Source organism: Plecotus auritus (assembly GCF_963455305.1).
Source record: "Plecotus auritus genome assembly, chromosome: 8".
NCBI classification, from domain to species: domain Eukaryota; kingdom Metazoa; phylum Chordata; class Mammalia; order Chiroptera; family Vespertilionidae; genus Plecotus; species Plecotus auritus.
This window is the reverse complement of record NC_137782.1, coordinates 150,793,003-150,815,403: the sequence shown is the minus strand read 5'-3', so window position 1 is coordinate 150,815,403 and position 22,401 is coordinate 150,793,003. Positions and strand designations below refer to the sequence as shown.

Genomic DNA, 22,401 nt, shown 5'->3' with positions numbered 1-22,401 from the left:
GCTCCAGACTGAATGATTTAAACCTGGGGAAGAGAAGAGAAGGGCAGATACTTTGGAGATGGAAGGGACTGAGGCAAGCACAACTTATGGCTGGCCAGCAACTCCTCACTCCTCCTCCCCCGGGAACTGACTGACAGGCTGCTCCAGACATGTAGGAAAGACAGGTCCAAGACCCAGTGTTAATGTTCATTAACAATGTTAAATGACCTCAATGATATCCGGATCTCATGATAAACCCCACCCCCACCCCCGGGAGACTACCAGTCATAAGCCACCCACCACTCTCCTTTTCTTTTATGGCTCAGCTTGACAGCCCCTTCTCAACCACAACAAAAATAACAGCAATAATAATTATAGCAACACCAATAAGCTTATTATTCCAGGTGCTAAGAATTCTACAGATATTAACTTATGTAATCCCATGAGATATGTACTATCCTCATCTAACAGACAAGGAAACTGAGGTACAGGGAGGTTAAACAACTCTCCCAGATCAAATAGGCATGATCTGAACCCAGGCAGGCTGGCACTCTACTGATAGAGGGCTTTCTCTCTTGTGAAACAGCCCTTTACTATGGGTTCTATCTATCTATAGTAAAGACTTGGGATTCTTCCTGGTATCTTCTATCAGCCCTGCCCCAAACTTCATGTGGGGTGTATGTTGGGAACGGCGTGTGAGACATTTGATATAACAATCAATTCCTAAGAAACCCACAGTCTGATCATCTGAGTCTCCAGTGGGTAGATTCTCTTTCATCATTTTTCTCTTTGTGAAGGCACTTTGGAAAATATGATGAATGTTAACTTCCTGGGAATTACAGTAAGATATTTGAGTTTTAACTAATAACAAGAAAAAAAAATCCCTTTCAATAATTCATCTATTTATCATGTTTAGATTTTAGGTTTTACCTCTCTTTTATGATGTTATGCTTCTTTATGAAAAGGAAATCTAATATTGTCTAATCATAGCTCCATAGAAGTTAATGTAGGTAACTATTGATACACATCCTAAGATATCACTTATCAAAAGCCAGCAATCATTCTGCTGTAATTTTCATGTCTGAATGCTGCCAACTTTTGTGAGGCAAGACCAGAAAAATTTAAGATCTTTCAAATTTGCAAATAATTTCTTAGGTCTGTTAACTTAATCTTCATTTCTTTTACAGCATTTGTAGTTGGGTTTCTTTTCAGGCAAGGTTCCCACAAAGAAGCATGTTTTTACCATTGCAGAAGTTAGTTGGCGTGAGAATGCAGAGTGAAGCTGCAGTAAATTTTAGATGTGGGAGGAGGTGAGCTAGACACACACAGTAGGCTAAATGACTTACCCCTCAAAAAATTACAAGTCATTGGCCTTCCGGGTGACAGTTGAAACTATTAATATTAAATCTGTGAATGTCATTGCTCTACTGCTGCTGTTTTGTTTTAAAATAAAAACAATCTAAACTTCTTGATTACAGCTGCAAGCGATTCAAAAAGAAGAGTTCGGAGACGCTAAACCCTTGAACAGGAAAGAAAGAGACTTCAGCAGGGCCCAACAGCCCTATCCGGCTGGACTTTCTGCAGGTGCATGGCAAAGGGCAAGGAAATACCTCTACAGGGCCTCCCGCCATATTGCTCCAACTGCTTTTAATCCATGAGCATCAGATAAAGTCCTTCTATCTCATCACAGAGCCCTTGTGTATCTGTTGCGTTAATCCTACTTTTTGTGTGTGGGGGTTTCCTCCCTCCCCCAGCCTTACTGAGATATAATTGACAGTGTAATTTCAAGATAATACACTTATGTAACTGCAAAATGATTACCACCACAGCATTAGCAAACACTTTCATCAGGCCTCATAATTACCATTTTTGTGGTAAGAACATTTAAGATCTACTCACTAACTTTAAAGTATATAATACAGTATTATTAGCTATAATCACCATGCTGTACATAATATGCTCAGAACTCACTCACCTTACAACTGCAAGTTTGTACCCTCTGACCAACTTCTGCTCTTAAAAACCTGACACAAGATTTTTATAAATTAAGAATAAACATTGCTTGGTTTTTGCACAGAAGATCCTTACCTTTCCAAGTAAATATTTGGATGGGTTATGTGATTCTTCTGTCCCAGACCTGTATTTTGCATTAATGGTTGTTTACTCTCTGAAAACATACTTTTCAACATTGAGTATAAGGGTCAGTAATAGGTACATCATCAGTAATAAAGGGAATATCATAGTACTACTATTATAGTACAGATACTAACACAAATCACTCCTTGGTATACATTTCCCTAGTCCACTAGAAGGGTATTGCATGTCACATTCCTGCTACACAGGCTGCTAACCAATTCTAGAAACTGGTCTCTTAAAATTTCTCCCTAATGGCTGAAATGGAAATAACAATTAAATACTAGCTAATGCTTTATCAAAATGAGTGCCGAATGACAGTTTTGACATTAAATTTCCTGGAATTTTTCAAGTTGAATCAAGAACATAACTTTCAAGCTTAACTATCTGGAGTGAATCAAATTCTCAATGCAGCAGATTCTTTGGGAGACTGCCAGGTCTCACTGTGACATGAACAAATCAGCATAATCTGCAGCACAAAGCATTACCTCCTGGCACCTTATTCAAGGAAAAGGGGAAATCGGATACTTGCTTTTGGATCTCTTGATCAACCAAGATGGGAGGACAAAAACAGAAGAGGCATGGGGGAGTAGCAACCGCTAAGCAGTTTCTGGGCTTCATTTTACTCATAATGTAGCAGCACTTTTACTCCTAGCCCATACTACCCAACACAATGAAATCACTCACACATGGGGACACCATGACAATTTCTGGTTGATGACAACAAATGGTAAATGATCCTCTTTCATGGTCTGTCTCTGTTTTCTAGTCTATAAAAACTAGGAAGGCCGGGTTCTGAACATAATACTCTGTGGAGCATGAGATTCAATGTGGGGAGGTCCTCAAATCCCTTCAATCCACAAGGGATTCTGAAAGAATTACTCACTCAACAGGTGGGACAGGCACCAGCAGAAATAATGATCTAGATGTTCTATCAACAGTTCTGCTTACACAACTGCAATGACCTCAGCCATTTTAGACTACAAAAAAAATATTTAGTTTGAAGTAAAGCTAGACATTTCATTTTGCTCCTTGACACTTAAAATTGCCAATTCCTGAGTAGTCCCTTTCCTCGGTGTTCTTCTACGTAGCCATCTTTATATTTTCTACTGCTGTTGTTTATTCTTTCATTAAACAAATATTGCCATATCAGTCTGTGTTCGGTGATGGGGATAGAATAAACCAGATTCATAAGGTCCCTGCCTTCCTGTAGCTTACAGCCTACAATTATAACTAACTAGCCTAGCAAATCTGGTATGAAAATTTCAGGTGCATTATTTATTTTACAGGGACAAGGACAGTTAGAGAGGCTCACAGCTTTACTTTAACCACAATATTCCTTTTGATAATCCAAATCTATTATGAATAAGTGGGGTAAAGTGAAGGGCTGAGGCCCACAAAAAAAGAAACTTCTTAATTACAAAATTTTAAATCTATTATTCTTTTTCTCATTTTCATATAAGACTAGAGGCCCGGTGCATGTATTCGTGCACTGGTGGGGTCCCTTGGCCTGGCCTGTGCCCTCTCACAATCCGGGACCCCTTGGTGGATGTTGGATAGCTGGTTTCAGCCCAATCCCTACAGGCCCAATCCAAACAAGGGCGAGCCTGATCCTGTACATTGAGCATCTGTCCCCTGGTGGTCAATGCGCATCATAGCGACTGTTCGACGGTCGACTGGCCATTCAGTTGCTTAGGCTTTTAAATATATATATTTAAAAGTTGCCCCTTAAGATCCTTGATTTCTAAGGTCAATTCAGTGTTCCCCATTTTCTTATATTCTTTATGGTTTCATTTTTTAGTCAATGTATTTTGTTGTTGGCAATTTTATTCATCACTTAGAATTAGCAAAACAGTGCAATAGGGCCTGAAGAATATAAAAATGAATAGAGGTGATTTATGACCTCAAGGAGCCTTCCAAAATAGGGAGGATAAAACTTACCAATAACCATAATAAGGTCAATAATTAGTACGTGTCTCCGTGAAACACAGAGTTGTTCACAGGAGAAAGGGGTCATTTCTAGACAGGGGAATCTCATAAGGTCAAGAATGACTTCAAGGCTTTTGGATTGAAACACAGAAAGAATGAATCGTCATCATCTGAGATAAGAAAAGCCATAGTTGGAACAAGATGTTGAGGAAGACCTTGAGTTAGTTTAAGGCATGTTAGGTCTGAGATGTCAAATAGGCAGCTGGATGCACCAGTCTGGAGTGTGGAAGAGTGGATGGAGCGGAGGACATGAATTTAAGAGTCAAGTGCTTATGAAAGTCTTTAAAGCCATGAGACTAGAAGAGATCACCAGGGGAGTGATCAAAGTTTAGTTCCCTAACTTCTTTCACCCCCATTTCCCTCCATTACAATGAGTTTCACTTCATCTTCCAGTGTCTCTGGTATTCATATTACTTTTGCCATTTATACTCACAGTTACTGTCTTTCATACCTTTCATCCAATCTGTCAGTAAATCACATTATCTCTACTTTTAAAATATAGCCAGAATCTGACCACTTCTCACCAACTCTTCTGCCATCATCTTAGTCTCAGTCATCATCATCTTTCACTTGCTTTCTCAATTAGTCTAACTGGTCTCCCTGCTTCTACTATTGCACCTTATCATCTAGTCTCAACACAGCAGACAACAGAATCCTTTTGACATGTACATCACAACATGTCACTCTTCAGCATAAAATGCCGCTATCGCTCCCAAATCACTCAGAATTAAGGCCAAGTCCCTAACATAACCTCCCAATGCCCTTTTGGCCTACTTTCTTATTTTTCACTTCCTTGCTCACTCGGCTCTAGCCACACTGGCCTCCTTGCTATACCCTGAACATGGCAGTCCTGCTTCCACATTACAGCCGTTACACTGTCTGATCCATCTTCCTGGAACACTCTCCCCAGGATGTCTGCATGGCTAACTCCTTTACCTCCACCAAGACTTTGCGCAAATGTCACCTTGTCAATGAGACCTACCCTGATTGTTCTATTTAAGTTTTCAAGCCCTTACCCATAATTCTGATAAATTCTGATCTCCATTCATCTGCTCTTTCTCTTTTTCCCACATCACTTATCACCTTTATTATTCTACACAGCTGATTTATTATGCTGACTGTATACTGTCTCTGTCCTTGAGAGTAGGGATCTTTGAATGTATTCCAAGGTTGCAGAACAGTATTTGAATACAGCAGGCACCCAGAAGGTATATGCTTAATGAATAAATGAGTGATCCTGTCCACTCTAGCCCAGTTAATGGAAAGACAGTAGTGCTATTAACCATTCATTATGGGACGAGAGAGAAAGACCAAGATCTTTTGTTTATTTGTTTGCCTTGTTTTTGTGTGGGGCTGGTGAATCTGACCACTTCTCACTAACTCTTCCACTATCATCTTACTCTCAGTCATCATCATCTTTCACTTGATGGGAGAAGAAGAGGGAGTTACAAGGGAAGGGATAAAAGGAGGAAACAAGTTTTACTTTTAGATATATTGAGTTTGAGTTGCTAAGATAATCATGAAAAAATCTCTTGCAGGCAAATAGATTTGGACTAGAGACGTTGAAATGTAAGGTTGGAATTATCAGTGGAGAGTTGCGAGATAAAGATGTCCTGTGAGTGGATAAAATCATCCCAGAGAGCCTGCGGGACAAGAGGAGAAGGTAGCAAAGGTAAATAACTCAAAGAATATATATATGTAAAGGGCCAGAGAAGAAGAGAACTCAGAGAAGGCAGAAAATGAAAACAAAAGTCATGGAAGGTCAGTAAGCTGATGGTGTCAAATGTGGCAGAATGAGTAAGTGGTTTAAGGACAGAAAGAGGCCTCTGCTTTTGACAACAGGAGATGACTAGTTGAAAGAGTACTTTCAGAAGTGCAGTTCAGAGAGAAGCCAATCTGTAAGGGACTGGGAGGAAGCAAGCAGTAAGAATTAGAGGCGTTTTATTCTTCCGAGAGGTTTGGCAATGAAAAGAAGGAGCAATGAGATAGAGTTCTGGGTAAATGAGATAAAAGGCGGTGCTGCTTTTAGCTCTTAGGGAGTGGAAAAGGGGAGACCACCACAATAATATGTCTGTGGGACAAAATGAAAGGAGTAAGTGGTGGAGACATTAAAGATACAAGAGTCATAAAACTTTACAAAGCTAAAACACCTTATTCACTTAGCTGTCACCACCTCCTACCCCTTCCCCAAATATTTTGAGGTGAGGCAACAACACAGAGAGACCAAGACAATGTCAAGGTTGAGTCCTCAGCAGCAACCTGTGAGGAGAGAAGATGGGGGTGCGCGGGGAGGACAGATTCACGAGATGGAAGGGTAGCTTAGGAAGTATGGGACAGAATGAGTAAAGATATGGAGATAATCTAAGGAAGGGGATTATAAGGTAGCTTTGAATTTTCTTAGTAAAGTACTCAGGTAAATGTGAGAAGATCCTGAAACAAGTAAAAGAGATTTAGAACAAAATAGCTTCAAAGGAATATTGAAGGAAAATCTGAGTGTAGTAAAAGTAGGTTTCTTAATCCCATGTTCCCCTTATACCTTCTATAATATGGATTCTTTGATTATGTTTTTAAGTTGCCATTTCCTAAGGACCTTGCACTATTCCTCAACTCTCTTTTTCTCTCTCTTACTTAAAAACATCTTCTGACAGGGATGGGCACATCACTAGGATGAATATGCTATTCCTGCTCTCTACTAATTCCTCTCCTAAAACAAGTAGATACCAAATACGATCACCATCAAGCTGTTTATTTTGAAATGCACACACCTCATTCTAAAACACATAACGAAAGGGAATTCTTTTTAGTGCAAAATTCAGGAAACATCACATCTGCAGCAAAACAGCATAAGGTTCTGCATACTCTAAGTGAAGCATCCATTTCCTATAGATCCTTTAATAAAATAAATAGTCAAAGCTTCCTTTATTGGAGGAGGTAATGTTTTCTCCAGAGGAAAGGCAGAGTCTAATTTCAGCCATGTGATGAGAGAGAATAACACTCAAAGCCAACATATTCCAGATACTTGGTCCTTTCTTCCTCTCTTTTTTTCCTCAAGAGGCACACACAAGACAAGTCACAATGCTCTCATTTTTTCTGTGCTGAACACATACTGTCTTTAAGGGTGTGATACTCTTAATCTGAAGGACCAATATGATTACATCTAAATCTGGTTCCAAAACAGCTTTTTAATTGTGACCTAGTTAAAAGCTCAGGCTTTGGAGTGTCATAGATGTGGTTCAAATCGTGTTTCCATCAGCTGAGTTATCTTAGACAACTTATTCTAACCAGCTGAGATTCTGTAGTATACCTAAAGAAGTGGGAATAAAAATAGTACAAATCTTACAAGATTGCTGTGAGGTTTAAACAAGATGATGCTTCTAAAGTACCTGGTAATGAGGAAGTATTCAATGAGTGTTTGTTTTCATTTGACTATTAACTATTCCCCAAACCTGACCAGAGCTATATTTTCCTTTCCCTAACCCTTTATTTTTTATTTATTTTTTTTAAATATATTTTATTGATATTTCACAGAGAGGAAGGGAGAGGGATAGAGAGCTAGAAACATCGATGAGAGAGAAACATCGATCAGCTGCCTCCTGCACACCCCCTACTGGGGATGTGCCCGCAACCAAGGTACATGCCCTTGACCGGAATCAAACCTGGGACCCTTGAGTCCCCAGGCCGACGCTCTATCCACGGAGCCAAACCGGTTTCGGCTCCTTTCCCTAACCCTTTAAACATCTGTTTTCCAATTTCTACTGGTTGAAATCTTTAAAAGACCGACCCAAATGTCCCCTCCTGCATGAAACCTTATAACATGCCCTTGTCTAGAAATAATCTCTTTCTCCTCTGAACAATCTTTGTGCTCACTTAAAGAGCACTTACTAATTACTGACCTCTATTATGATTATCGGTAAGTTTTACCCTATTTTGGAAGCCCCTTGAGAACATAAATCACCTCTATTCATTGTTATATTCTTCAGGTCTTACCACAGTGCTTTGTACATTCTAAGTGATGAATAACATCATAAACAATAAAACTCATAGCCCAGCTGGTGTGGCTCAATGGTGGAGTATCGACCCATGAACCAAGAGATCATCAGATCAATTCCCAGTCAGGGCACATGCCCATGTTGCAGGCTTGATCCCCAGTAGGGGGCGTGTAGGAGACAGCCAATAGATCTCTCATCTATGTTTCTATTTCTCTCTTCCTGTCTCTCTAAAATCAATAAAATCATATTAAAAAAATAAAATTCATAGAGTAAAAAAATAAAACCATAAAAAATCTGGGAAAAGAGGGGAGGATCAATGAATTGATCTTAAGAGAATACCAATTTGAATAAAAGCAAGAGAAAGAGTAAAAAGTTTATTTCTTAAAAATTAAACATCCATATTTCAAAAACACGATATTACAAGTAGAAATAAAAGATAAACTAGAAAAAAATTCAGCCCATATAACAAACCACTTTAACATTTAATAGATAATTCCTACATTTATAAACAACAAAAATAGTCAAATGAGCGAGAGACTTTTTTTTAATGACTAACTTAAGTTACAAAATATCATCTCAATTTTCTATAATGTGAATGTAAAAGAGAAGACCATATATAAAACAATAAAAAGACTTAATGGCTTCAGATGTTGGTGTGTTTCTGAGAGTGACACTATAGGTAGGATGGCATTAAAGTCATTTATGTTCCTATTGGCTTTCTGTTATAACTAAAATTGAAACCTACTGCAATAGAACTGACTTTCACAATACTGAAGGCAAACCAATGACCTAATATCCCTAGTGGCCTTTTGTTCTCTAGGAAGATACTTATGCAACACTACAGGAAGTATGAATTACCTATATTGAGAGATGTCTACACTAAGTATACCTGAAAGCCAGAAATAACTATCATAGTTCAAAAGTGGATAATGAGGATGGTAAGCTTAATTAGATAAATTACCAGTTTTGTCTCCATGTAGATGACATTTCTCATGAAACAGGGTATAAGTACCCTGCTTCTGAGAGACAAGGCTACTCCCAAAGGAAGCATAAAAAGGGATGAAGTCACTGGTAGGGCTTTTATGCTCCACGTGCAGAAACTGGCTCATGTGATAATTGGCAGAAAAGTCCTGTCTGACTGGAGAAATTAAAGATTTCTCAGGCTTAAACATGGCTGGTGGCATTATAAATCAGTATGTTACTTGGCAATGTATAGCCAGAGTCACATAAACTTTCAAACCCTTTGGCAGAGTTATTTCACTTCTAGGAATCCACCATAAAGATCACTACTAGTACTACTATTACTAAATTACAGTTCAATCACACGATTTAGCCTTTAAAAAAATATTCAGAAACAAAAAATTGTGCTTATATCAGAAAGAAAATAGAAAAAACCATCTTCTGAAACAACAAACCCTAAAAATACAATTACTATAATGTGAGACCACAATTTTTTTACATTAATAAAATGAGAACATGTGCTAAAAGATTGACAGCATGACAAGGATGCCCACTCTCACCACTCCTATTCAGCACAGTACTGAAGGTGCTGACCATTGCAATAGGCAGGAAAAAGACATAAAAAGCATGATGATTAAAAATAAAAAGAAGTAAAGATTGTATCTACTTGCTGAGAACGTAATTGCTTATTATAGGAAAACTTAATCTACAAACATCTACTAGAACTAGTAAATGAATTAAGCAAGGATGCAGGATACAACGTTACTATAAAGATTAATTTTCTTTTTACTATTAGCAGCAAAATTTAAAAATTCCATTTACAATAGTGTTGAAAAACATAAATATATTTAATAAATTATATGCAAGACCTGCAACTGGAAACTAAAAAACATCGTGGAGAGAAATGAAAGAAGACCTAAATAAATAGAAAGACATAATAAACTCGGCGTAAAAAGACTTATTAGGATGCCATCAACTATCCCTAAATTCACCTACAGACTCAATGAATCCTAATCATAATCCCACCAGATTTTTTTTTTATTTGTTTTTTAATGAACATTGACAATCTCATTCTAAAATTTATAGTAAAACAAAATAACCTAGAATATTCAGAGTAATATTTAACAAGAACAAAATTAAATGACTTATATTATCTGACTTCAAAACTTATCTTAAAGCTACAGTAATCAAGATAGTGTGGTACTGAGAAACAGATCAATGAAACAGAACAGAGAGCCAGAAACAGGCCCACCCACTCTTAAGACAGTCATATGATTTTCAACAAAGTCACCAAAGCAATGGGTAAGCCAAGTTTTGTTTTTCAACCATGGTGCTGGAATAACAATGTTCATAATGAAGAAATGAGCCTTGACCCCTACTTCAGCATACACAAAATGTAATTTCAGATTATCTAAATGTAAAACTTAAAACCATCAAGCTTTTAGAGGAAAATACTAAATACATTCATGACTTGACATAGGCAAAGGTTTCTTACATTGGACTTAGAAAGCAGTAACTATTAAAAATTGCTAAATAAGACATCATCAAAATTAAAAAAAAACTTCTGCTCATAAAAAGATACCAACAAGAAAATAAAGAGGTAAGCCCAACATACATTCGACTGATTCCAAAAATATTTTAAAAATTCCCACAACTCATTAATAAAAAGAAAAACAACTCAATTAGAAAATGGCTAAATGATATGAACAGACAGTTCACAAAAGAAGATATACAAATGGCAACAAGTACATGAGAAAGTGCTCAATGTCATCAGGGAATTGCAAATTAAACCCACAAAGAAATACTACTACACACACACTAGAATGACTAAAATTAAAAAGACCAACATCAAGTGATGGCCAAACTACCAAGTAACCAGAACTCTTTAAGAATTATTGGTGGAAGTGTGAAATGGTACAACTACATTGCAGTGAAGTCTGGAAGTTTCAAAGAGAATGAAACATTCATCTATCTTATGACTCAGCAAATCCTGCCCTAAGTATTTTTCCAAGATAAATGGAAACAAATGTCAATAGCAACAGCGGAAGTGGGCAAATTTCCTTTAATAAGGGGAATAAACTGTGGCAGATTCATGGTATTGTTTAGAAGAAGTTCTAGAAGAGGCAAACTAATCTCTGGCAGAGAAAAGTCAGAACATGTGGTTAGCTCTTGCAGGCTGGGGCAGAGATTGTCTGGGAAGAGGTATAAGGGAACCTTTTAGGACAATGGCAACTTTTTTTTATCTTGATAGTGGTTTGGGTTACACAGATACAACTATTTATTTGCTAAAACTCAGCTAACATCCACTTGCAATTAAACTGTCTGTGAATTTTACCTCAAACACACACACATACACACACACACTGCTAAGAATGATAGAATTCTAGTCAATAATATGCATACTGAAGCATTAGTTGAAAGTGTATTGATATCTGAAACTTTCTCTTAAAATAAATAAAAGAATAAGATGGACTGATGGATAAATAGATGGATAGATAAGTAGAAAAACAGGCATGGTAAACTATAAAATCTAGGTGTGGGTATAAAGGAATTCTTTGTAAAAAATGTTTAACTTTTGTGTATGTTTAAAATTCATAATAAAATGATGGGAGAAAAACAAGTACCACTGATTTGATGTATGCTAAAATATTATTTTTTACTTTTGTTCTATTTTCTAATTCTCTATAATGTGTTACATAGCCTATAATTTTAAACGTTTTTTTAAAGAAAGCAAACCAATTACATTTATCAAATATCAGTTATGTCAAAATAAGTTTAAAAATCTCACTTTAGAGTCAACCAAAGTTAAAATATTCACTATTTTTAAGCCCACGGTCACTTAACTCACTAAAAACTTTAAACTATTGTTATGTAGCAAGTCCCTGTTTTTGAACTAAAATTTGTTGAACTAATTGAATGTGATATTAAAAGTGTTTTTCTTTTAATGCCTTACGCCGCTCCCCACCCCCATATCATTCTGTGTTAATGTATGCTCTTTGAAAGTACATCATTTCTTATGGTCTGTAATAACCAAGCTGGGCAGTATTGCTTAAGAAATCTGAGTGTTGGCTGTTTACTTTCAAAAGGGCTTTATCTTTAGATAAGCATGAGCTTTAAGCCAGGTGCTAGTCATTTGTGTCTTGTTAATTTCCAAAACAAACAGAGGAGAGTGCCATGCAATTTCCATTACACACACTTCCCCATTAGTACCAGGGTTTATTGGCTTGACACTGCTCCAGGAATAATGGTTTCATTCCTCACTGAAATAAAATAATGTGCCACATAACTCAGCAATGCGGAACTTCTGAAAAATGTTGTCATGTTAAACATGGTCATATATTTAAAGTCTCCATTATACTAAAACAAAGGCCATTTGCTGTAGAGAACTTATACTGGGCATGGAGAATTCTCACATGGGCCTCAGACTTACCTCATGGCTATGTTATACGACTCCGGATGAATACAAGTTTGGTCCAAAGGATCTGGCTTCAGTACAACATTCGCTGCGGTTTTGCTCTTCTTCTTGCCCGGCTTCTCACTTGTGACCTCAACACCTGCTGGAGATGTCACGGCAGCTCTCTGACTTGAGCCTGCAGATTCAGTGTGCTGACTACTGTAAACATGTGAAACAAGGGGTGGGGGACATGGTAAGGATTGGGTATAAAAGAAAACAATTTTCATTAAAAATGTGCTTATTTCTCTGCCATACACAAACAGCAACCAGATTCTGACCCTTCACTTCACAGAAATTACCACTCATTTGTTTAAAAACTGTCAATAGGATTTTCTGTTACTTAAAGCCAAAAACATTCTTAACTGATTCAGCCTGTATAATTGGCATTCTAGAAGAGAAAAGAGAAAAATGGAGAGAAATGAATAAGAAGGAGGGAAAGGAGAAGGAAAAGATGATTCCCGAGAGCAGAGGAAAAATACAAATTCTCAAATTAAAAGAACCTACTAAGTACAAAATAGGATAAATTGAAAAAAGACTCATATTTGACACAGTATAGAGAAGCTTTAAAATATGATTTTATAAATCAAGAGAGAAAAATAAAAGATTTCTTCTATAGGAACTAGAATCTAACCAATATAAAATTTCTCACTGACAAACAGCAGAAGACAGAACACTATCTTAAGTTCTAAGAGAAAATAATTTTGAATCTAGAATCATAGCCAAACTAGCATTTATTGAGAATCATTTTCACACATGTAAGAAATAAAGTGTAACCCACATAATATATCCTCTCTGAAAAGAATTCCAGCAAAAACAATGAATTTAAAAAATGTTAACGTGGGCTACAAGAAACAATAAGAACAAAAACCATAAAAATTTACTAAGTTAGATAATTTCTCATGAATGACATACAAAAAGAGTCTGAAACTAAAATCCCAGGTCACCTCACCACGGGATGTAGAGGAAAAATAGAAGGTTGGGAAGGACCCTAAGGTTCTGGTTTTCTTCAGAAGAAGGACAGAGACACCAGAGGTCAGTCCAAATTAACTTCAAATACAATCACCAGGAGGATAAAATATATACAACATGAAATCACTAAGGGGAGATAAAAAATGAGGTGGAAAACAAGGAGAAAACATGTTAACTGGGAAATCCGATGAACAGCATGAAAGGAAAAGAATAAGAAAGCATGATGAAGAGAAAATATAGAGGATGCAAAATTAAGTCCAAACAAAGCAGTAAATACAATAAATTTGATTACATTAATAAATGATTGGCAAAACCATGAAATATATGTTTACAAGAGTTACAGAAATTAATAGCCATTGAAAATTTGAAAGTATATCAAGCATGTTCTAAAAGGCAAATATAGCAACATAGACAGCAAACAAAATAGATTTCCAAGCAAAAAAATATTCAATGAGATAGAAAAGTCCATTCTGAATAAAAGTATGTCCTATCAGGAAGATACAACAGCCCAATCAGCGTAGCTCAGTGGTTGAGCATCGACCTATGAACCAGGAGGTCACAGTTTGATTCCCTGTCAGGGCACATGTCTGGGTTGTGGGCTCAATCCCTAGTGTGGGGCGTGCAGGAGGCAGCCAATCAATGATTCTCTCTCATCTTTGATGTTTCTACCTTTCCCTCTCCCATCCTCTCCGAAATCAATGAAAACATATTAAAAAAAAAAAAAAAAAGATACAACAGTCATGAGTCTTCGAGTACTTCATAATTAGTTGAAAAAATGGAAAATTATAAAACAAATGTTCATCAACCGGACACTGATTAAAACTACAGCCCATCCATAAATTAAATACTATGCAGACATTATTAAAAATGATATAAATCTATAAGTAATATTTGGAAAGAGATCCAAGATATATTACTGAAACAAATAAAGCCAGTTTCAAGTAGTTGTATATAATGATCTCTTCTATATGCATTTTAAAATAACACATATATATAAGCTGATATAAAATTTTATTTTTAGAAAGCATTATAAGAAACTATTTTAAAATAAGAGATTGAGGTGCCCTTTACATTTTCTTCTATTTTTACTGTATGAATTTTCTAACCAAGTGTTCAAAAAACATAAACTAAAAAACATGTGATTATTTTATCCTCTTTCCACCCCCCCCCCCCCCCCATTTCTGGCTTCTAGGTTTTGTGGTCTACTTAGAAAGAACTTCCACCACTCCAATGTTCTGCATAATTTACGCATGTTTTCTTCTGGTACATTTACAGTTTCATTTTTTCCATTTAAGTCTATGATCCATCTGGAATTTATCTGGATATAGGGTATGAGGTGGAACGATAGTTTCCCCCACACATACCAAATTCCTGCCAGTTGTCATAAAACCATTTATTTGATAATTAATCATTTTACCCACTATTTGAAACATCACCTTTATTATAAACTAAATTCCATGTAACGTGTTGTGGATTTCAGACTCTATTCTGTTCTATGTATTTCTACAACAAAAACAAATTCTTTAGTTAGTATAGATTTACACTGTATTGTACTATCCACTGGGGCTGGTTTTCTCTTAAGTTTTTTCCAAAATCAAGATTATTTGTCCATATTACTTTTGTTATAATTTTGCCAAAGAAAAAAAATATAAATGAACCAGGCAGTCCCAAGGTAGGAAATACATAAAAGCTATTATTTCATAAATGATGCTAAGAAGTTTACCCAATTTCTTTGCTTTTATGCTAACAAAAATTAGCTTTATCAACAGAACTGATAATTAATGCTTTGGTCAGTTTTCAGAGATAGAGGGAATGGGGAAGCCCAACCATGCTCAGGACAACAGCTGCCAATATGAACTGGCCATTGTGAAGTCCTCTTTGTCACTTCACCTTGTAGCAGTCCTTCCCACTTAGGATGCTTCAATCACACTGGCCTGAGTTTCCTGAATACACCAACACTGTGCACGTACTGTTTACTTTTCCTTGTATGGCTGGCTCCTGGCTCCTTAATTTCTTGCTTTTTAAATTTTTTTGTTGTTAATCCTCAAATGAGGATATTTTTCCATTGCTTTTCAGAGAGAGTGGAAGGGGGAGAGAGAGGGAGAGGAAGAAGGGTGAGGGAGAGGAAGAAGGGGGAGAGAGAGGGAGAGGAAGAAGGAGAGGGAGAGAAGGAGAAAGAGAGAGAGAGAGAGAGAGAGAGAGAGAGAGAGAGAGAGAAGCATTGATGTGAGAGAGACACATCAACTGGTTGCCTCCCCCATGCGCCCCCAACTGGGAGCAGAGAGCCAACCTGCAACTGAGGTATGTGCCCTTGACCAGGAATCAAACCGAGACCCTTTCATGTGCAGGCCAACGCTCTAACCACTGAACACACCAGCCAGGACATGGCTCCTTAATTTTATTCAAAATTTGGCTAATATAACTTTTCAATGAATAACTCATATAAAGTAGTTGTACTGCTCCCCAAGATAATGTTGTACCTCTCTAATTTTTATAATACTTACTATAGCTGATATTTATTTTTCTAGTTTATTGTCTGTCTCACATATTAAAATGTAACTCCATAAAAACAGGGAATTTATTGATTTGTCCACTGCTGTATTCCCAGTGCCTAGCAAATATTAGACAGTCAACACATGTTGAATGAAGAAATAAACAGACACCTAGGATTTATGCCAGTGAGTAGGATGGGTAACAGTAAGAAAGGAGGTTGATAACAAAATCAAAAGTGTACACGTTAGCCCAGCCTGCGTGGCTCAGTGGTTGAGCGTCGACCTATGAACCAGGAGGTCACAGGTTCAATTCCCAGTCAGGGCACATGTCTGGGTTGTGGGCTTGATCCCGTGTGTGGGGCGTGCAGGAGGCAGCCAATCAATGATTCTCTCTCATTATTGATATTTCTCTCTCTCTCCCTTCCTCTCTGATATCAATAAAAATATATATATTTTTTAAAGTGTACATATTAATAATCACCTGCACAATTTTCGAATATAATCCTGGTTAATTCTGATGAAGCCAGCACACTGCTGAAAAGATTTTGGCCCCAGTCCTTTCACTTTCTTCAGCTGTTCTCGGTTGATGAAGGGCCCATTTTTCTCTCGCCATTCAATAATATTTTTGGCTCGGTTGGCATTGAGTCCTGCAATATGCCTAAAAAAATAAACAAAATGAGAAATAATAGTTCCAAGAGTACTGAAGGAAAAGCTCTCATCTGAAAAGACAATGATATAAAAACATTTGTATCATTAAAAAATTGCAATTGATTACACAGTCATATGTCTCTAAGTTTAATTAATAAAAAGAGTGAATTAAATTGAAAGAGAGAGGAAAAAAAGAGTTGTCCAAGAGGAGGGAAGAAGAACAGAATGCAAAACAATGACAAAACTAGTAGGAACATAAAGATGCTGGTACACTGGTTAACACCTGTGCAAGAAAGAGGACTGTTCCCCGCAGTATTTATACACTATTCATATTCCTTTTATTTCTGAGTCAAGTTGCAATTTTGCCTCTTCCTGTTTAGCCTACAAGATGAGGTAACAGCAGAAGTTATAATAGCTACACTTGCATTTACTGCCCTATTTTTTTTCCAGCCTTTTCTCATTTATGTAAAACACTTGAACTATAGAAAGGTGCTTATGCATGAATGTCATGGTTATTATGAAAACTATATAATTAGGTAGTTTGCTTCATGTTAATTAAAAGATTACTATTCAAGAGAATCTTAATTCTATTATAGAATTCCATATGTGGAATTATAAATGCTTATAGTTATGGCAGAAAAGCAACACCTCAAAATGGAAGGGATATCTTCTGCTCTATCCGTTTCAAATGAAAAGGGTCCAGATCTTTTCCAGAGTCCAGCATTTTGTGCTGCATCAGAAGACTTGTGTAACAAATGCAAACTATGAACAAAAAGGCAGCTCTTCCATAACCCCAGAAAAAAAAAAAGACGAAGTATATAAGATGTGATTCTAGTGCTATATAGACTTTGATATGTTACTTGCGGAATCAAGGTAAAAATATGGTAACCATAGCTTGAACCCTCAGAATTTATCCTTTGGTTCCTGCCAACTTTGACAGATATATGCAAGAAACTAAACTAGTGAAAAATATCTACTCTCATGTGGTGAGAAACAGCTCCTTTCCATGTTAACCTTATTTAAATTCTATTGCAAAACTATTGCGCTCAATGGTAACCATATGCTCTTCACTTTAGATTTGCAGTATTAAAAATGATAATGGGAACTGTCACAATTCTTTTCTTAAATGATGTCTTCCCTTCTGACTGATTACCTAAAGCAATGTATGAACACACAGATTTTCTATACTTGACAACTTTACACATGTGTCCCCTTGGTCTAACTGGATAGCCAGTTAAACTCAAGATTCTGTGATCTTCATCCACAGATTTCTTGTCTCACCTTAACAAAACTTCTGAACAGATGTTAATATCAACTCCCACAAAGCTGACACATTCTTCTACAACACTGTCCAGTGTTGCCTTGAGTAAAGTCTGGGATACATCATGCTTAAAAGACAAAAATCAAGTATCAGTTGAAAATAAAATACATGAAATTCTTGGACTGTTCCATTCTTTGCCTGTATAGCTGGCTAAGACACAGCATAGTAAATTTCATTTGTTTTAAACACACTGTTAGCAGAGGTAATTAAGCTGAACTTAAAGAATCTGTGTTTTCTTACTCTCTAAATTACTCATACACTTCCCTCAAATATAACAGCACCAGCATTTATCCCTTTTCCAAAATTCTGCTTAGAGCAGTGGTTCTCAAACATTAGCATGCCATCAAAATCACCTGCAGGGGCTTGTTACAACACAGGTTGCTGAGCCCCACATCCAGAGATTTTTTATTTAGTAGGTCTAGGGTGTGGCCTAAGAATTTGCATTCTAACAAGCTGGTTCCAGGAGCTTACTTTGCAACACACTCTATCATTCACTCTCTGCTTTAGTGGTGCAGTGTTATCTTCACTTGCATGTGTATTCCCTTAGTTCTTCTTATAATTATAATAGGAGGCAGTACTCTAATACCAAGTTTGACAGTAATTCAAACTGTTTCATCAAATGGTAATCTATATCATAAAAGGCCTGTGGTCATGATGCCATAACGGCGGAATGACCAAAGACTGGTCACCAGGAGGCTGCATGCGCGGTGAGGCACGCGCGGGTGGGCAGGGACTTGAGACTCGCGAGGGTGGGCGGGGACTTGACCCTGGGTCCCGCGCATCCCACCCAGCGCAGCAGGAGTCAGTCTGGGTCCCGCCAGCACGGCGGGTCTGGGTCCCGCGTTATATTGCGCGCTGGGCCTCTGGCATTGCTTATAAGAAGCACCATTATTTTATGTACCACTAAGAAAATATGCTACTATTTAACAAAGATACAATGCTTTCCTATTAATTCCAATTTTTATTTTTTAAATATTAGAAGAGCTCTTTTAGACTTATTTAGAAAGTTTTATAACCATATATCATGCATAGATAAAAAATATATAAATAATCTAAGCTGGTTAAGGTAATTCTAAAATTTCTTCACATTCAACATTCAACTCTTCTGAATCACGTCTTTACTCAGAGATATCCAAGTTTTCCACACAATATTTTCCTTTATGTTATCAAGAGCCTTAATAATGTAGCATTTCTTAGAAGAAAAATATTCTATAGTATCTGGATTTTCTTTCAAGCTTCAGTTGTTCATTCTGTAAGCTTTGATGATAGTCCCATCCTTTTAAAAAAAATTTAAAGAATTTTTTTGAGAGAAAAACATCGATTTGAGAGTAAAACATCAACAGGTGCTTCCTGCACACCCCATATCAGGGACTGAGCCCCCAACCGGGATGTGTGACCTGACCAGGAATCAAACTGGCAACCATTCAGTAGATGGAATGACACCCAGCCAACTGAACCACACGGGCCAGGGCGATAGTAGTGCCATCTTAATCTTAACAGTAAGTATCAACCGCAGATATCTGGACAGCAACAAAATTCCTATTCTTACCTTAAAGTTTCTTAAATGCTTTATCGTTAAATGGCTTATTGACTAAAACAGTGAATTTCAAAAGTCACATCTCCAGGATTACCAATCAAGCTCACACAGAAAATACAGCACGATTTGCCGTAAGGCCCACGGCAACTGTTGGACACCACTAAACATAAGATGCATCCTGATTTCAAAGATGTGAACATGCAAGAAAATGTGCATTCAGAAGTGATGAAGTGCAGTATTTGAAAGTACATATTTGTTGACTAATTGAAGCCAGATTACTACAATGAATAGTTCATAACATACTTGCTGTTATTCATAATTCTAAAATTGAAGATCTTCCTATTGTTGTTCCCAGGTAAGAAACTGGGAGTTAGCATCCTTGTCTTTTTCCAGATATCTCTAGGAAACAAGGACAGGCTTGAGAACCTCAAACTCTTAGGAAGACAATATAGTAAACAGGGTGCCCAGGAATTGTGATTACATCATCACTTAGTAACCGCAGAAGTTTTTGTTCTGAAGACTGAAGGGTGCAGAAATAACCTAGTTGGTAACTATCCAGGTCACAGCTAAAATACTTTATTTTTAAAATCTAATAAGCAAATATAATTATGAAAAAGGTAATAAAGAAAAACCCAAGATCTCACTGAGAATCTGATCATTCTTGAGCTACAGCTTTTAAGAAGCTGGATGGTCTTTTCTTTATCTAAATAGATGAGAAACAGCAAAATGAAAAGGGGATTTAAAAACAAAAGTGAAGGCAAGGGACAATGTAAAGGCAAGGACAACAACAGCAACAAGAAAAACTATCCAAGGAAAGAGACAAAACTAAACAAACAGGAAAAACCAAGAGTAATGGTTGGGAGCCAATAGGGTAAAGACAAACAGTTCCACATAGTTCCAAGCACAGATGCTTGAAATTCCTAAATGAGGAGCAGTCCCTGTAGCAGACAATCTTGGGTGCCTATCTTACCTCTAGCCTCTAACCCCCTTTCTCCTTCCATACAGAAGCCTGATTGTGTTTCCCGCATCCACCCTACCTCTGTGAGGCCATGTGCTTTGGAAAAGCTGGCCCCATCTCCAGCAGATGATGACTGGTTAAAACTAGTGGTTTTCAAATTGAGGGTTGTGAGCAATTAGTGGGTCATAAAGTTAATTTGGTGGCTTGCCACCAGCATTAAAAAAAAATCAGAAAGAAATAGAATAGACCACATAGAGCATGTTGTATATATCCTTAACATGGAAGGAACAGCACAATAAATAATGCAGTCTATTGAGGCTATCATCTGAAAGGAATACATACATGAACCAGGAACATGTGTTTTGTTCACTGATATTTCATTTGATTTTCTGGTAAATGATGGTTATTTTGACCACTGATTGATGGAGAGGTTAAAGGGTACATTTCAGAGATATGAAGCAAGTTATCAAAAATAAGTATGAGAAGTTTACCATCTTTTGACAAAATGCTGATTCTTTCAATCAAGTTTAGTTACAAACTTTCAGTATATTTTTCAGAAAGAATGTATTGAGCATAACATGTTTCAAATTATTAGAAATTGTAATATTATAACGGAGTTAATACAAGTTGTCTTTAAAGTAAATCAATTTAAACTTTGAAGGAAATAAAATGAAGTAAGCTAAACTACCAGATTTGGAAGTGTCAATAATGACAGACAAAATTGAGGGGAAAATGTTGACTCCAATCAGCAATCTTTCACTTGACTTGAGCCACATTTAATATGTATCTGTAAGTCTTTAAAATAAGCATGACATTAAAAATTTTACAAATATACAAAGCAATAAAAATGACAGATCCCAGACATATTACTGATCATAATGTCCTCCTAGACGTCAATCTAAAACCTTCAAAATTAAAAACCAAATAAAAACACTTGGAACATCCATACCACAATGACTAAAATGAAAAAGATGAAGAATACCAAGTATTGATAAGAATGTGAAGAAACTGGAATGCTCAAAATATCAACATGATAAATGAATTTTAGTCAGATTTGCAAGGCAGGTAGATGAAGGATTTATCTTGTATAGTAAAATACAACTTAACATAAAATCGAATCAGATATATTTAAAATGCATCATTATTCAATATAAATTAAATTAGATAAACTGTAGAGAAATAAAAAATGAACGAATTCCCAGAAATACAGATTGTCAAAACCAACTCAAGAAGAAATAAGAAAATCTGAAGAGAACTATAACAAGAGGTTCATCAGTAATCAAAAATCTCCCAACAAAGAAAAGTATAGGATGAGAGACCTTCATTGATAAATTGTATCAAACATTTAAAGAAGAACTAACACTAATTCTTCTCAAACTCTTCCAGGAAATAAAAGGGCAGACAACACTTGCTAACTCACTCTATGAGGCCAGCATAACCCTGATATCAAAGCCAAACAAAGATGCCAGAAACACACACACACACACACACACACACACACTCTCTCTCTCTCACTCTCTCTCTCTCTCTCTCTTTCTCTCTCTCTCTCTCTCTCTCTCCCTCAAGGCGTCCTCAAACTAAGGCCCGCGGGCCACATGCGGCCCACCGAGGACATTTATCCGGCCCGCTGGATGCTGCTGCCTGTCCTGCTTAGCAGCTGACTCGTCCCGGGCTCGCAGTGTGCATAGGAATTTGTTCATAGTTTTTTTTTAAAACTATAGTCCAGCCCTCCAATGGTCTGAGGGACAGTGAAATGGGCCCCTGTTTAAAAAGTTTGAGGACCCCTGCGTATAGACCAATATTCCTTATGAATATTGGTGCAAAATTCTTCAACAAAACACTAGTAAACCAAATCCAACAGCATATTAAAAGGATTAAACACAATGACATACATATTATGCATTCGGTATATGTGAACTCAAGATCTAGATACACCCTTTTTTCCATTGAAAAACAATCTCTCTTGGAATTT

General features: G+C 36.8%; 1 protein-coding gene across 1 annotated transcript in view; it reads right to left on the bottom strand.

Moving 5' to 3' along the window:
* The window catches only part of SRBD1 (S1 RNA binding domain 1), a 157,662-nt gene that overhangs the window by 11,848 nt on the left and 123,413 nt on the right, over positions 1–22,401 (bottom strand). The window contains exons 17-19 of the mRNA XM_080685582.1: positions 17,895–18,001; positions 16,447–16,623; positions 12,481–12,663 (exon numbers count right to left, since the gene is read on the bottom strand). Of these exons, the coding sequence (XP_080541708.1) occupies positions 12,481–12,663; positions 16,447–16,623; positions 17,895–18,001 (467 nt within the window). The remainder of the gene's footprint in view (positions 1–12,480; positions 12,664–16,446; positions 16,624–17,894; positions 18,002–22,401) is intronic.